The sequence below is a fragment of the Ixodes scapularis genome, unplaced genomic scaffold (genome assembly GCF_016920785.2).
Source record: "Ixodes scapularis isolate PalLabHiFi unplaced genomic scaffold, ASM1692078v2 PGA_scaffold8__174_contigs__length_109621045, whole genome shotgun sequence".
Lineage (NCBI taxonomy): Eukaryota > Metazoa > Arthropoda > Arachnida > Ixodida > Ixodidae > Ixodes > Ixodes scapularis.
In genome coordinates, this window is record NW_024609883.1 from 649,739 (window position 1) to 667,448 (window position 17,710).

The following is a 17,710-nucleotide window of genomic DNA, read 5'->3' on the forward strand; positions in this document are numbered from 1 at the left end:
TATATGTGTTCCTCACGCATATATAACTTCTCAAATATATAGAAGTTTATTATCGCTTTTTATATGAGTTTTTATTATCGCCTTTTTTTACTGGAACGAATGGTGGAACTATGACGATTGCACACTTAAACTCTCCGAAAGTGTCCAATTAAGTAGCTTCCGAATTGAGTAGAGCATAAAATCCCACTTTGTTCTATTTAACAAAAATCATCAATTAACGAGGGTGACGCTTATTTGCAAATTAAATTGACCGACATTTTGTCAAGAGCAAACCTCGAGAACCAAGCTATGCCAGTTTGTCCAATATAAGAATATGTTCACATGGGTAAGCACTGTTTTAGGTCAGATTCGATCTCAGTACGAAGGTGCTCATAGGTTAAAGTGAACAATTTCAGCCACTCCTTTTCGCATGATTCGTCGCCCGCATCATGCTGCTGAGAGCAAACAATGCTAGTTAGAAAAACAAGCATTGCGATTGTCGCTTAGTGTTTCTATAAAATATAGACTGGAAGGACTTGTCCCGTGACTTTTGTGACATCTTGAAAATTATATTGCCTTGAGTTCAGTCGTCTCGTCATCATATATATATTGTGAAACGTATTCCATAAAACACATTTTATGGTGTATATGGCGACGAACTGCCCATTTCATGATTTTATTCACTGTAATGAATTCCTTAGTTCAAGGGCAAAACCACGAATCAGCATCTATTACTGCGATACAAAGTTGTACCAATCACGGGTATTTCAGGCAACCTACTTCACTTCGCGAAAACATTTCGATTCAGGTACAATGTATGTGACTCTGGCAAACGAAGGGATGTTGAGTCGTATAAACACGACGTTTTGTATGTTAATGTAGATTTTCCTTTCTTGTTGTGTAGGTATAAATAACAGGATTTTATAATTTTTCTACCTGAAAATAATACTGGATTGAACAAACTATATAAAAAAAAATATATATACTGTAAACGACTTATCTTTCGTGGGCTCAATATTTCGCGATCTAGGTCAAAGCTGAAGTTTCGGAATAATTCGCGGGTTGTAATTTTCTCGACGCGGTGGAATCTCAATATAAATTTCAATCTGTTTACATTTTACCGGAATTCTTCGGGGACCCATTTTTCGCGGATTGTAGGCGATTCGCGAAATTCTCAAAAATAAGTCCTCGCAAAAATCAGATCGTTTACAGCAGTTAGTTTCACGGCCTAAATAATGCATATTGACAGAACAACGCGGGAAATATACTATCAATTTAGCGGTTCAAACCGGTTCGAACCGGTTCGAACTGAACCGGAACTGAACCGAAAGCCGTGAACCCGAACCCGAACCGAACCGATAAAAATATCGGTTCGACACTCTGCTCGCTGTAGATGAGCAATTCAGCCAGTGCAGTACAATCGCTAGCCTGGGGTCTTTTACGTGCACGACGCAGTAGTGATACATGGCCGCACGCCGGTAGGATGCTCATCAAAGGAGGGATCGGTTGCCGACTGGGCTAGTAATTCGTGAGTCAGGGCTGTGTCTGTGTCCCTCATTTTACTTGTCCTTGTGTTTTCTGCGCTGTTTTAACTATAAGTTTACTCTGCACCACTGACTAGCCCACCTCCAAATATACGGCACAGGACCTATCTTTTAAAACAGCTCGGAGTGCGAACCAAGGAGGTATTTCAATTTTTTGTTTCTTGCACCTCTTCGCACGTCCGGTTTCCGAAGCATCCAACGAGCGAAAAAGACGCCAGAAATGATGCCGTGACTTTGCTCGGGATTTCTCAAAGACGGCGGACGTTTTTTGCGCGTTCGTTGTTTTCGGTAAACGTGCTATTGACAGTGTTTATGTGTTCGTGTAGTGCAACTGCTCGGTTTTATTAGTTCACTTGCCGTTAAACTCAGGAATTCACCTGGCATCATTGTGAGTATATTGAAAGATATTTTGTGACGACAACAAGCACGTTTGTTCCTTTTGGTCTGATCAATTTTGTCTACTGCTGCTTGAGTCCGGGTTTGAGCAAACGTCGTCTCTTTTCTTTTTGAGTCATAATATGTTTGTAAGCCTCAATGTCAGAAATACATATCCAATATAGCTTTAAACTGTGGCTTTGGTCTATGGTTCACAGCCATTAGGGAGACTAAAGAAAGTTGAAGAACTGAGGGAGTCTGAAAGGCTGAAGGGTCTGACGGGCTGAAGGTGTTTGAAAGTCTGATGGGCTAAAAGGGTTTGTACGGCTGAGGGATTTGATGGGCTGAAGAGGTTTGAACCAGAGAGAGGTTCCCCAACACTTCAGGGGTGACGTGTTTTTTTTAATAGAGGCCCCCCCCCTAATCTTAAAATATATACAAAAACAAAAGCAACACATATTAAACAAAAAAAACGCAATTAAATCTAATAACACAATTTGTTTCGGATAGGTTGCCCAGACAATAGCCAAAAACGTGGCGCAAACTAAAATCAAATTCAAAATAAAAACGACTAAATAAGAAGAGGACGTTACGTTTTCAAGCTTAATCTGTCACCGTGATACAAATTAATACAAGAATATTAAATTTCAAGTTACCTAGATGCCTCCGAAAATGCATCAATTGTCCAAAATTGAGTCTATCTGCAGTAAAACGAAATACCATGAATTAATTTTTTCATCAGGCGTTGACGAGCACACAGATCCAAAAGAAGTTACTGTTTTTCATCTTAATGAGCGTTCCCTCCGAAACAAGTAGGACGATGTTTGCACACTTCTAAATTACTGCGATGTTGCTTTTGATGTTCTAATGTTCTCAGAGACGTGGTACGAAGATTACCAGCCCGTGTTAAATGTACCCGGATACCAACATTTTTGCCTAAATCGAATCTGTCGGAGGGGTGGCGGTGCCGCCATTTATGCAGAGCAACGTGAAACTTACGAAATACTGGACTGCCTGACTGAGTTTGATGAAGACTACGAAATTTTAACCTTAACTAGTGGCAGTCGGCTTTTCTCTGTCGTGTATCGTCCGCTGTCGGCCAATGTTCCAGGGTTTCTATTCTTCTTGGCGAGTTATTTGGAATTTGCATTTAGAAATATTTGTTTTTTGTTGTTCTCGTTGGCGACTTCAATATTAATATGATAGAACCTTCCCATGCTAGGACCGAATTGAGCAATGTTCGGAGCTTTTTCGGATATGCGAATGCGATTTTGTCACCAACTAGAACTACTCTTGAAAGGGAAAGCGTACTGGATCTCTTCATTACAAACATGGGCTTACTGCAGCTAGTACAATCAGTTGCAGCATCGGCGACCCTATTCCTATTTTCCTCGCCTTTCATCGCTGTGATTTGAAATCAAGAGCGAGATCAAACGTTTTTTGTTTTTGTCTTTCCACCCATTAACAGAACATGGTTTGCTGCATTTTGGAAACCAGATATGTGCTCTCCACTGGACATCTGTGACATTACAATCGAACGTAAATGATACTACAATACATTTCATGACTTGTTCATGAAGTGCCATGACGAATGCTTTCCGTATAAAGTAAAATCTCGATCGAGAAAATCACGAAAACCTTGGATCACACTTGATCACATCAAAAGGAGCAGAGAAAAGAGTACCTTGTTCAAAACGTTTATTCCCTCGAGACACCCAGACAATTAAGCATCATTCAAAAAACATCGAAATAAAGTAAACGTTATACTAAAACAAGCGAAAGCTTAGTATCATGCGAGCCTTTCCAGATATAACTCGAACAATTCTCCTGCTGTGATATGGAAATCTATAAACGAGGTTCTCCAGCGCGTCCCACGTAACGATAAAATGGTGGAGCTACTGATCAATGACCAAATGCTATCCGGTGTCTCATTGTTAGAATGTTTCAATACATGCTTGGTAAATCTTGTTTCAAGTACTTATAATGAAGATGCTGTCAAATATATCACACAGAGCCCAAGTTCGTCCCTTTTTCTCAATCGAACAAATAAATTTGATGCCTACAAATTATTCATGCGACTCAAAAACAGTAACAGTCGTGATATTAGGGACTTTCGATTGAAACCAGTCAAGGTTGTCAGTCATATATGTAACGGTTCGTCATACGCGTCAAGATCAAAACTGGCATTTTTTTCTCCACCTCTTCATCCCCCTCTTTTCTATATCCTGGTCTATCGTCGTCTTCCGCCTTGTCTGCCTCTTCACTACACACGCTGCGGCTTTTGTCCTCAACCCTCCTGGGGTGATATGAAACTATATTCCTAATATGTGCCATTTCGCTGGTGTTGTTGGGTCCCGTGTAGTACAACGTCTTGAGGATGCTTTCTTGACTGCACGTCTTGGTAACCATGTAAGGACCGGAAAAGACAGCCTTGGAGCCTTGTAGGCGTTTTTGTACTAAAATCATGTCGTCGGGCTGAATCTCTTGGACTGCACTGAGGTGCCGTGTGTCGTAATTTCTTTTCATTGACGGTCGAAATTTTACCTGCTGCTGTGGAGGTGGTTTTTCTTGTAGCGTGATTTTGTCGGTTAGCCCCAGGAGCTGATCGGCAGGTAGCCATGCGCACTCTCCGCGCGCTGCGAAATGTGGACTACATCCCAATCCAGCGGTGTGGGAATGATTGCGGTGCGCAATGGCTGCCTCAAGTGCGCATTTCAATCCACCTGTCAGCTCGCGGTCCATTTTTACGAATTGTTTTATGTTGCGCGGAAGGCAACGCGTTCAGCTAACGCGTTGCCTTCCGGGTGATAAGGAGCTGGAAATCGAAGTATGATTCCTCTTTCCTGCGCCCGTCTTTCGAACTTCTTGCTGCGAAAGGTCGGTCCATTGTCTGAAACAATGCCTTTCGAGTTCTCGAAAACTTCTCGTTCCATCAGTGAAATGACAGAGTTAGTGTCTTCTCTGACAGCTCTTGCAGCTACGATGCGCGTGCATTCAACGATGACGTGTGCCTTCACTCCTTCTTCCTTCTTTTTGATATCTGCAAAATCGAGATTAATACTCTCAAAGAGAACATCAGAGTATTGAGGGGTAACCATTTCTTCTCACCGAGGTCGGTATTTGGCCTTATGAATTAGGCACACGTGGCACGTACGCACATAGTTGGCGACATTAGGTTTTATGTTCTTCCATGTGAATCTCCTTGTCAACTTCCAGTAAGTCCTCCAAAATCCGTCATGTCCTCCTGATTCAGGACCGCGAGATAGAGTTGTAAAACCCTGGGAATCATGGACTCTTGCACATGGAATTTCCCATCTTGTAATTTCCAAATGCGGGCATGGTTCAGGCTCCCATTGAGTGTATCCCTTGGAACAAGAAGTCTGGAGAGGGCATCAGCGTCGGGAAGCTTCTCCCCGAGTTGGTGAGCAAATTCAAATGGTAATTGTTGTATCTCAGTCAGCCATCTGGCCATTCGTCCCTTCGGTTGGGTTAAACTCAAGACGTAAGTAAGAGCTTGGCTGTCTCTGAAAAGCTTGAACTGCCGACTTTCGAGGTAACTTCGAAAATGTCTCAAAGCCATTACCACAGCTAGGGTTTCTTTTTCTGCCGCGGCGCAGTTTTCTTGACTTTTCGAAAATGTGTACGAGTCGTCGGCTTTCAACCGGCAGTTCAAAGCCAACGACTTTCAACTGCCGGTTAGGAGGCTCTGTTGCGTGTCCCTGATAAAGGACAGCTCCTGTGCCATTGCCTGAAGCGACAGCGCAGAGTTCGAATAGTATTTTGAAGTCGGGGAGTACCAAGACCGGGTCAGAAGAGAAGACCTTAACGAGGTAGTCGTACACACTCTCGCACTCTTCAGCCCAGACAAACGGAGTGTCTTTCTGAGTCAAGGCGCTTAGGCACCTTGTCTTTGTAGCATAATCTTTTATGAATGCTTGAAAATGTCCGGCCAGGCCTAGAAAAACATGTAAAGAGTGTAGGTCATAGGGCTCGGTCAGCTTTGATATTTGTTGCACAGATTCTTCCTTCGTGCTTTTCGTTTTACTGTCAAAAACTCGTCTCAGGAAAAGTACTGTTCCTTGGAATAATTCGCTTTCCTTGGTTCTGAATTTTAACGTGGCAGTACTCAGTGCTTCGAGCACACGAGACAAGTGGTCCATGTGCACTTTTTTTTTTTGTTCGGGAATAGACGATAATGTCGACGACATTAGCTTTGCAGAAATTACCAGAAAATTTCTAGAGTATTACATTTATCATCTTCTGAAACCAGGCTCCAGAGTTCTACCCAATGGTAGCGGGTTATATTCGTACGCGTTGAATGGTGTTACAAAGGCAGTAGAGCGCTTGGTGTTTTCTTGTAGAGGGTCCTCACAATAGCCTTTGCAGAGATCGATCCTGGAGAAGCACGAGTACTCTCCTGTCTCGCTGATGATGTCATCGACGCGTGGCATAGAGAAAGGGAGAAGATCGGTCTGGGAATTAATTTGGCGATAATCTGTGCAGAGTCGAAACGTGCCATGTTCTTTCGGTAATATAGTGATAAGGGATGCGAACATGGACGTCGAGGGTCCGATGATCCCGGCATCTAGCATTCCCTGCAGCTCCCGCTTAAGCCATAATTTCCTTACGTGCGACATGCTGTAGGCTTTTTTTTCACACTACAGGAGTGTCGCGTAGTTTGAATGGAACCTCAGTAATTGAGGTTGCTTGTGGATATCATTCGACACATATCAACTCTGGGAATGATGTTGGTACGTCCTCGGACCTGTTCACAGTTCCAAGCATTTGAACTGGAGTAGCAGGTGGGCTATCCGCATCCTGGCCCAGCGTTGCTTCGTCCTTCCAGGATATGCCCATTTGGAAGTGCTTCATACCGTGTCGTGATAAAATGAACACGAACTAGACGTCTTCTGCGACGAGTGCCTCGACCGAGAATTTCCTTCCCTTAAACCAGACTTCCAACGTCGTTCAGATTTGCATCAGCTTAGCACTGTCATCAGAGCTCTAAACTTCGATGGGCTGCTCACTTCGTATCTTTTCTGGGTCCACAATATTCTTGTTCACAAGAATGATGGATGCTCCAGTGTCAACTAAAGCATCCAAGTGTCTCCCACTGACGATAACAGGGGCATAAAGGATGTATTTAACCAAGTATACAGTCCCTTTCTTCGTCATCGGGAGAGATTGTGCTCCCTCTTTTATTAGTTTTTCGGCTGGTCGTTAGCACCGCTGTTCACGACGCGTGGCATGAATCGTAGCACGCGCTTTGTGTCCCTTCCACTATGTGGTGACACACGCGTGCATTTGCACTTGCTTCGTGGCTGGCTGAATTAAGTTTTCTGTTCATCCAAAACTTGTCACTTGCCTGGTTTACTGGAAGTTTTTTTCCGCTTTGGGTGTCGACGATCGCGCTTCTGGGGATTGTTAGTGGTCGTTGTTGCCCATGGGGAATGGAGTGGTCCACGAACACACCTTTCAGTTAATACAGAAGGTCCTCGGTGGTCTTTGAAGACTGCTCTTGCACTTGTCTTTGTGCATCTTCGCTCATCCCGTGGATGACCAGTGGGACGAGCGATGTTTCGGGTAAATTAGAGCCGGCGAGCTGTAGAAGTCTCCGCTTCTCATAAAATTAATCTAGTAGGCTGCCTATTCGACGTTTATAAAATATTGCCTCATTCCACCGTTCAACCGCATTTTTGTCAAAAGATGTCGTGAAGCTTTCCTTCTACATATTTCACGAATCATTGGTGTGCTCAGCCACACAAAGCTCGTACCACGTTTTCGCATTCAGTGCGAGAAAGAGCCTTAAATTCTTAATCCGCTCGCTGTTTTCTGTCCCGCGGTTTTTCTCACACACGTATTCGTAGAAGTCCAGCCACGTAGAAGCACGCCTACATTCTTGCACTCTCATAGTTTCCAACATGGTGGTCCTGAACTGCCTCTGCTGTTCCATTTGAGATACTAGCATCAGTAGCAGCTGAGCAACAACCGATGCCATGTCTCCACCGGCCGAAGTCACTTGACCAGAAGTAGTGGTCGGCTTCTGAAACCACCCCTGGAATTCCTGCACTCTGATGTCTAGTTTTACCGTCCGTCTTAGAAGAAGCTCTTTCGGCGGCAATTTCGCTTTCCCAGCGATGACGAAGATAAGTTCCATGCTGTTAGCTTCCAGGGCCATCGAAACGGTTTCCTCGCCGTCCAGCAGTTAGCCCTCCAGTATTGGCTGTCCTTCTTCGCCAATCTACAAAAGTGAGTAAATCCACATTTTTCATATAATCCTGTCGACTGCGCCAAGTGTAACGGTTCGTAATACGCGTCGAGATCAAAACTGGCGTTTTTATTCTCTCGACCTCTTCATCCTCCTCTTCTTTATATCCTGGCCTATCGTCGTCTTCCTTCTTGTCTGCCTCTTGGAACACTACAACATTATTCCACCGTACCTCGCACATATATTTAACCGCAGCTTGGCTTGCGGTGAGTTCCCCGCAAATATGAAACTTGTCAAAGTTACCGTAATTCACAAAGGAGGTGATATGAAGCTAATGACCAACTATAGACCAATGTCCATACTGCCGATTTTCTTCTAAGGAACTAGAAACGCTTGTCAAACGTCGCGTAGGATGTTTTCTTCATCGACATGAAATAGTAATTCTGACGCGTAATTTCGATTTAGAAAAAGGTCGACAAAGTCAGCGCTCTTATTCCAGAAAGAAATAGTTCTAAATAACATTCAAAACCAGTTTTTAACACTAGGTATTTTTATTGACTTTAGTAACGCGTTTGACTGCCTCAATCATCAAATACTCTTTGATAAATTAAAGTATTATGGTTTACGTGGTCCAGCACTCTCACTCTTGGATTCCTATATCTTCAATCGCCAGCAGCGTGTCAGCATCGACGGACGAACTTCCCTTGAAGCCGTAGGCTGCTTCGCGCCTTAGGGTAGCATACTGGGCCCTCGGCTCTTTAACATTTTTATGAACGACGTGGTAAAGGTTATTACTCTTGCGCAGCCTGTAATATATGCCGACGACACCAGCCTTTTTGTGTCGGTCGTAGACGCAGAAAGCTTAATTATTAAGGGGAACAATATTCTCCCGCAATTCGCCAGATGGTCTGAGGTGAATTGCCCTACAATCAATGTAAACAAAACCAAGGCACTCATATTTCGGTCATAAAATGAGCACGTCTCCTTCACTAAATCCCTTACTTTAAGTGGTACAGTAATCGACATAGTTTAGCACCACAAAACGGTGGGCGTAATTTTCTCTGAACATTTGAGTGGGATCGCCATATTAATAATTTGGCCAGCAGGTTGTGCAGAGTCATTGGCGTTGCTGGAAGATGCCACTCAATATTACCTTTTAACATTAAACTCATGAGTTATTGTGCCCTTTTCCGCTGTCATATAAATTATTGTCACCTCGTGTGGGGAACAAACACAACTTCGAATTTGAACAAAATACAGTTAATCCAAAGGAAGATCCTACGTATCATCGCTGATGTACACTTTCTATATCACACTAAATCGCTGTTTGAAAAATTTAGGATTATTGCCATTACAAATATGCACGTGCACCGTCTTTTGTATAGGTTCCTTTGTGGAACAAAAGAATTTATTGAATTTCTTTGGCGCACCTCGGACTTAAAAAAAAAGGAAATTTCCATCAGCATGCGCTGCTTTGAGATATGGTATGTTCCTCATTTCCGCACGAATCATGCTTTACCATTCCTTCGCCACATGTTATCTTCTCTACTCAACAGGTACCATCTAGAAAACATAGTTGTATACTCTCTGACTAGAACTACATTGTATATGTGTTTTATCTAACGCGGATGTCTCTGTACGACATTTTTATTTTTATTTTTCTCACTTTCGCATAATATGCCTGCTGCCGAAAGTTCGCGCTCTCTCATATGTTTACTCTTTTTGTTGTTACTGAAGTACACGCCTAGTTGTTAAGATAAACTCTACATGCTGTATAACGAGGCTTTTCAGTGCATTCCACTTTTCTGCCAGATTGTTATGCTTGTTTTGGTTTAGGGCCCCAGAGCCAGTCAAGTTACCATATGGCAGCTTTTTGTCTGGAGGCCCGCCAGAGTAAATTTCTGGAAATAACGATTTCATTTCATTTCAATTCATATTAAGATAACAATTTAAACGAGTCGAATGAGCCAGCATTTTCTGGAAGAGAGTTGTAGTCGCTGAAAAGTAATGAAAATAAATATTATTTGAAACTGTTAATAAAGCAGCGAGCTTGATAAAGGGTGCTACCGGGTTTGATGCAAGCAGGGCTCCGCAATATCGTGATAGAAATGCATCGCGAGAGTGTATAAAATATATTTTGCTCTATCGGTATCTCTGTATCGAGATACATTTACAATGTATCGCTTGTATTGCAATAATTTGCCAGACTTACGTATCTTGTTACATTTGTTGCACTTTTTAAGATATATTTAAAAAAATAAAAACATCTGCTTGGAGCAAGTTGCTTCAGAATTTAGAATATGCACCCGCCTTGTAAAATGATCCGTCTCAATCGCCAACATTAAAAAAGAAACCTATGGTTTAAAGAAGGGTATGGACCTGGGCTAGTTGGTGATCCATGTTTCTGAGGGTAAAAGCGCTAAAAGAAACGAACAACACAGAGCGCTACTTGCAACTGAAGTTTATTCTAAGACAACACACATACATAAACACCGTGAAATCGCGACACGTACTACTGTACTGGCTGTGCACTGTGACAGATGTGGGTGTGTCCCGAAGTTTGACAACACCATTGTCTTGGCCCGAAACCGAAACAAAATGACAAGGGAGATATCCGAAGCTTTTTTCATATTTGAGTGCGTTGAAGGGACATGTGTCAGCGCTCCGTCTATGGCCCTGTTTGGCTCTGAGGGGGCTTTTGTTTTAGATCTTTCGTAAAGTAGATAGCGGACAGACGAACACTGATTGGGTGATGTCGCATTTCTGTAGTACATGTCGCGATTTCACGGTTTATATATATGTGTGCTTTCTGAGAATAAACTTCAGCTGCAAGTAGCACGCTGGGTTTAAAGAAGGTTGCTTGCAAAACAAAAATGAGCTCCTTTCATAAAGCCCTCAGCTCTTTCCAATTTAGCAGAGCGAACGCTGTATAGGAGTTTGGCGAAGAACAAGTACGACCCTATTGTCTAATCCCCTCACACTATGGGGGATTGAGAAGCATATAGGATGAAAGTTTGAGTGACGTCCTCACGGGAACGCAGGATTTATTTCGGGCGGACGCCTTTTCGTCAAGAATGGTACGCAGTCTTTACCGTTCTGTACCTATGCGGTTCAAGGGGGGTGCTATCTTTTTAGCGGCATTAATGATAAATGAATAGTGTGAGGTAAGGGGTGGCGCATGAAATAGCGCGAAAAGAGGAGCACACGCAAAAATTACCATTCGCCTTCGACACGAACTACACGCCCTCCACGTAGCACCGTTCGGGAACAAATGTATGTCTATATGTATCGCTAACTATCTCCCGGAATTTTTTTTTTCTGCTGCTTTCGCAGAAATATCTTAAGGATATTTCGTTGTACAAAACCCAAATATATCTCAGTATCTCTGTTTTGGGCCTTAGAACACGTGTATCTCAGTATTTATATTCCCGAATACTTTTTCAAGTATGTCTGCGCAGCCCTGGTTTCGAGTACCCACATCAAGAGTTAAGTAATTACTCTATTATCTGTAGAAGGTCGTTAAACATTCTGTGAAGAATTTGTAATACATTTTTGCGCTGAATCTCGCGATGCGGAAGATTAGCTTTTGTCATCTTATTTTAAATCCGATTGTGCATAACGCTGTTTATACTAACAATGTGTATCTGTGAAAGTTTATCCAAGCAGTCAGAGCATAAAATGCCAATGTTCTCAGCGACAGAGGAACAGGTCACTCGAATCTAGGAAGGCAGTCCTTCTTTGGTAACCGCCAGTGGCAGTTTATAAATGCCGTTATAACCGACCTTCAGTTTGTGTTTCCGTTTATTACGTGCACTTCAGTTCATTATTACAACTGCAGGCCAGGTTATTGCCATATTAGATTATATTGTGTTCTCAGCATTGACCTGTACAGTTTTAAAATATATTCCAATAACACGCCGCAGCTAGCTTTCTCTTCAGTGTTTGACATTTACTTTCAAGTATAAGCTGTTTGCGGTCGATACGACCGCAAACAGGAAAGTTTACAGACGAGGGATGTTTATTTTTGTAAGTATCCACATTCGTCAAATCGTTCAACGAGAGTCGCATTTCGAACGAAACAAGTCGTCTTAAGAAGTGGGAGCCCAACGACCTGGTCAAACTGGAGCATAAAAACGTGATTTTGTCAAATCAAACATTTGAGACTTTATGTTTGCGCTCTCTGAACTCATTCTCGGAGTTCTTGGTGATTACAAGTCGTCTCACCTTGCCTCCTGGAAGATGCGCTCGTCGTCCCAGTGCGGGTTGAGGCCTGCTAGCTTTCCGGCGACGAAGTTGTGTTGCCTGAGCCAGAGCGTGTGCATGGCCGTCAGGCCCGGCTGCTCGTTGACGCGCTCATCGCCCGCCCGGAAGCAGAGGTCGCCATGCTCGGGGCGGCTGCACTGGTCCTCGTGCGGATGGAAGCTCGCCGGCAGTATCATGTCGCCCCGCCTACCCACGTCGAACTTGAGACGGCCTGGAACATAAGTTATTTAATCTACACAACTAGTTTTAGTATCAAAAACTTTACAAGTTTCTGGGTGTCTGTAAAAAATGTATGGAAAAAAAATATTAGGGAGGTCAAAATCGGCGACTCTCAAAATTACCTAGGAGCAAAAAGTGTTTTTACTTTATTGTAAATTTTTATAAGCCAAAACTTGACCAACTTACTGCATGAGAATAACTAAAAGAGAGAATTTTTAATCAATAAAACGTTTTCTTCTAGTAAACATTATCTACAGCAATGGACGGGAGCGGGATCTGTGGCTGAATGTTAGCGCACAGGAGCTAGGTGCGCGTGGAGCGAAAGCTCGCACTACAAAGCCCAGGGATACTAGATTCAATCCCAACCTGTGCACGTATAATCTGTATAATCATCGTGCCGGCGTGCGGTTGTTTTTCACTACTGCGTTCTGCAAGTTAAAGACTCCAGGCTAGCGTTTGTGCCGTGCTCCTCTCTCAGGTTGGTCGCAAGTGGAATCCCCACGGCTCTGTCGTAGAACCAGTGCTGTTACAATTGTTCATTCATGATGTCACCACTAATCTCAAGCGTGAACCAATACTTTATGCCAACGACCTGAGACTTATAAATCCGGTTCAAGCAGCAGGTTCCCATGTCCAACTCTAAGAATATATCGATACAATTAATACACGGTCGGCCCAGAATGGGCTGCCTCTTGATTTGTCAAAGCCCACCATCATGCTGATCATAGCAGACGTCGGAAGCAAAACGGTTGAAATTAGCCAGTCACTAAAACAGGTATCTCAAGCGAACATCCTGGGAGTTAGAGTGCACCAACGGCAAAAGTTTGATGCGCGTTTAATTTCGCTCATAGGTTGTGCCCATCATATGATGGCACTCTCATAACGGGGCTCACCTCGCGCCAGAGCAGACGCTTTGCGTATGTTACAGACTGCGCTCGTGCGATCACAGCTTGAGTGCTGCACTCCAAACTTGTTCCCTCACCAGGAAACTCATCTTAAAGATTGCAGTGTCTATAAGTGCACAGCTTACGCAGTGTCCTGCAGAGTGCATCGCCTCACTCGTTCCTACAGACATAGGGCAACTCCAGATCTACTCCGCGCAGGTCGCTCGCAGCCCACCTCCCTTGCGACATGACGCAGCAACACACTTAATTGTGTCGGTGCCTTTCATCCCTTGGTCCCCCAAATTCGTCGGACACGGAATGACAACCTGTTTCTTAATCTTGCAGGCACCCTGTGCAATCATCCCTTCAACGCACAGTCCAGCGGTGTTGAAGGGTGGTGAGCTCGGCTAGTTTGTACCGGTTACACATGATTAAAATCAGCGAACAACCTTAGGAAATTGTTGAAGAAATGAGAAGAGAGGAAATGCGCTGTCCTTCCTGTCTTCTGTTTTCTTCAACACGTCACGCCACGTGTCTGTCGGCGTCTTTTCTGTCTTCTGTTTTCTTCAACAGTTTCCTAAAGTTGTTCGCCGATTTTAATCATGTGAGTCCAGCGAGAGATTCCCCTTCCACGCTCCATAAGAGACTCATGCCCTAGTGACCCAGTTGCCATAAGGACGATACGTCGCCCAGCCGTGCAGCATTTTTGTGCATAGTCGTTCAGCCGCACATCGATTTTTTGAAATTTAGTCGCCGGACCGCACTGCTGCTCGTTCTCAGCAAGCATTGCAGTGAACTGGTAAATAGCCTTACATATTTGTCATTGTGATTTTCGTCTCCTTTTTATATTGGTATACTAGGCCAACTGGTATGGCCCTCTGGCCTCTCTGGCACGCCTCAACCATTTTGGGTCGTAATGGCGATTATTCTTGATCACCTATAGCTGAGAGAGCAGACGCCAATTTAGGTTGACTAGTTTTCGCTTGTATGAACATACACACAACACAAATAGCGATGGTACTTAATTAGAGGGCGCAAAGCGATACTTACCGAAGCAGTTAATTAGAATACACTAATAAGTCTATGAAATATTAGCTTAGCTAGGACATTCCAATTATAAATTCATAGTTATTTTTTTTAATATCCCATACCTGCTGTTATTATTCAGTCTAGTAAATTAATATCAGCGCTCTTTCTTTCCTGGCAAAGTTAAAGGGCCTCTGACACGCCAAAAAAATGTTTTTTTTTTTCATGCTAGGTTTTGAAGTGGCATGTCAGGACATTACAAAAAATTGTTTCACTATAGAGTTGCGTAGTTTTTTTTTAAACAAAAAATAGAAATACGAGGCCCAATTCAAAGTTTCCGGCAGTGCAATGTGACGTAACAGTGTACCGCAAGGTGTCGGGGCGGTCAGAAGGGAGGCATCGACCTACGTCACTACAGGTGGGTTCGCAGGAAGTCACGTGAGTTTCGCTCCTCGTGCTCTCCGCGACCGTGCCTAAGACTTTTTTTTCTTCGCTCTTTGTACGAGCGATTGTAGAAAACGAAGTTTCCGTTCCACTAGCTCTTTGTTGCTGCAGCGCTGGTTAGTTTGCGTGCTGTAAAAGTTGAGGACAAAGAGTCAGTGGATCGACGTGATGCAGGTCAATGATAAAAGCGTTGCGAGTACAAGCGAGTGTACGAGTGTATGCCGTCAGTCCGATGATACAGAGCTATACTAAGCACAAAACAAGCTATCAAGTTTTGAAAAAAAAAAAAAATCAGAACGCTCGCCGAAATTAGGATTGCTAGCGTTTGACACGCCCAATCGCATTGCTGAAGGTTCGGACATCGAGGTCGTCGAATAATCGTATACACCCCAGGCTGAAGATGCCTGCCGTCTCTTGGAAATGCATGCAGTGTGATCTTTTCTTCAGTTGCTGAAATACCGGGACAGTCCCTCACACAGCACCTTCTAGGCATTGTAGTTGGTCACGTCAATTCACTGACTCGTCTTCTACCTTTACAGCTACATTAAGCGATGGAAAGCAGAAAAAAGAAACCTTGTCTGCTTGGATCGCTCGTGGAGGTGCGGAGAATAACAAAAATATTTAAAAAATATTACACTCGCTCGCGGTAAGCCCGAGGAAGGATACAACTCACGTGACTTCCGGCGATGCCAACCTTCTGACCGCCCCGACACCTTGCGGTACACTGTTACGTCACAGAGCACTGGCGGGAACTTTGAACTGGGCCTCGTTTTTCTATTTTTATAAACAAAACTACGCACCTCTATACTAAAACATTTTTTTTGTAATGTCCTGACATGCCATTTCAACGCCTACCATGAAAAAAAAATTTTTTTGCCGTGTCAGAGGCCCTTTAAGCCCTGAAAACATTGAGATGCTGAAACCAAGAAGAGGCAGCGGGTAGCGAATCAACCTGAACCGTCGTATTGATCGGGTGATTGTAGCAAAGGCTTTGATGTCAGCTGTTTCTTTCTAAAAATTAACTGTTGGGCTAGTTGGTTACACATCGCAATTACAAAAGCGCAAAGGACAAGGACAGAACACAGAATGCTTGATAAGAGAAAGACGAAAATGAGAGGAGAAATACTAAATAAAACTGCCGATTGCATTCGCAAAAAATTGTTGAAAAATTATTTCATAATCATTAACAAAATTAAATGAAAAAAAGAGACGGATAGAAAAATAAAAAGAAAGAAAAGCAGTCAGATTAAGAAAAAGGTTGAGTTACCCCATCTCCTTCTCGGACAGTGAAATTGATGGTGCTCTAACGCAGGTGTCTCCTTTTCCTATTCTAGTTTTTGCCGCAAAAATTTATCTGGCTCTCTGACATACAGCTCGTATGCATATAACATAGAGGTTGTAACATCAGCTCCTGATAAGCTTAAAAGAAATTGTGTCCCTAAATTAACTCCCAGAATGTCAGACAAGAGCAACGCTTAGTCCATCACGCACATAAATATATCGACTGCAGCGTCAACATCGTATACGAAATTCCGTGCACGTGTGGGAGAGTGTACGTGGGTCAATCTGGGCGCTGCGTAAATGTACGATTACGAGAGCATGAGCTTTCTCTGCATGTGTCACCGTCACGACACTTGGCCATACATGTCAAAGACTGTAAATGCACTCCTCTATTCAATAAGACGAAAGTACTCAAATGCTTTCGGAGCCAGAGAGCCAGAAAAATTATTGAGTCAGAAACTATAATAGAAAAAGGAGACACGTGTGTTAGCACACCATAAATTTCACTGTACGGGAAAGAGATAGGGTAGCTCAACCTTTTTTCTTAATCTGGCTGCTTTTCTTTTTTTATCTTCCCATCCGTCTATTTTTTTCCATTTAATTTTGTTAATTTTTTATCAAATATTTTTTTAACATTTTTCGTGCGAATGCACTTGGCATTTTAATTCAGTATTTCACCTCTCATTTTCGTCTTCTTCTCATCATGCATTAAACAATCAGTTGTTAGTAAGCGCTTGTCCTGTTTTTTCTGTGTTCTCTCCTTGTCTTTTGCGCTTTTGAAATTAAGGTGTTTCGTTCTGTTTTCAGCTGTTTCTTCCTTAGTTTGGGTATTTTGTAGCCACTGACAGCTACGCCGGGCGTAGAGGGTTCCGAGCATCGTAGTATTTGTTCTAAAAATAAAAATTATTTTCAGGATTTTTTGTTTATTTTTTTACTTCAGAAGAAGAATACTAATTTTAGAAAATATTGACACGGAGCTTTAGGGAGTTATATGTAATTCAAAATGAGCACTTATTTTGTAAGAGCAAGAAAAGGTCGACATGAATAATTGAATCACTAAATAAAATAAACTAAGATTCAAACCAACGAATCTGCTCTGCCATGGTATTCATTGAGTCCAAATCATACTAAACACTGCGCCCCCTGCAAGACGTCGGACCCTTGATCAAGATGCACTTGCGGGGGAGCAGATATGCACCGTACCCCACAATGTTCAAGCTTGTCGTTTTTAAGACAACGGGAAGTGTAGTGCGTGAAGTAGTTAACTTATTTAATTGCAGTTCTTTATTTGCCCCCGAGGCATGAACGTTGCAGCGGCGGAGAGGGAAAACAAAGGTTAGCAGCGAATACACATATGGGAAATTCATTGAACCGAAACAAACCCAGGTCAACACATCACCTAATGTCTTCTCAAAAAGAACACTGTCAGTAATTAAAGCGATTTTTGCTGGAAGGTGGTTCCAATCTAGTGATGTGTGTGAAATAAG

At 43.0% G+C, this 17,710-nt stretch overlaps 1 protein-coding gene across 1 annotated transcript in view; it reads right to left on the minus strand.

The window, feature by feature from the left end:
* The window catches only part of LOC8038365 (peroxidase), a 264,537-nt gene that overhangs the window by 52,124 nt on the left and 194,703 nt on the right, over positions 1-17,710 (minus strand). The window contains exon 8 of the mRNA XM_029989515.3: positions 12,331-12,580. Within this exon, the coding sequence (XP_029845375.1) occupies positions 12,331-12,580 (250 nt within the window). The remainder of the gene's footprint in view (positions 1-12,330; positions 12,581-17,710) is intronic.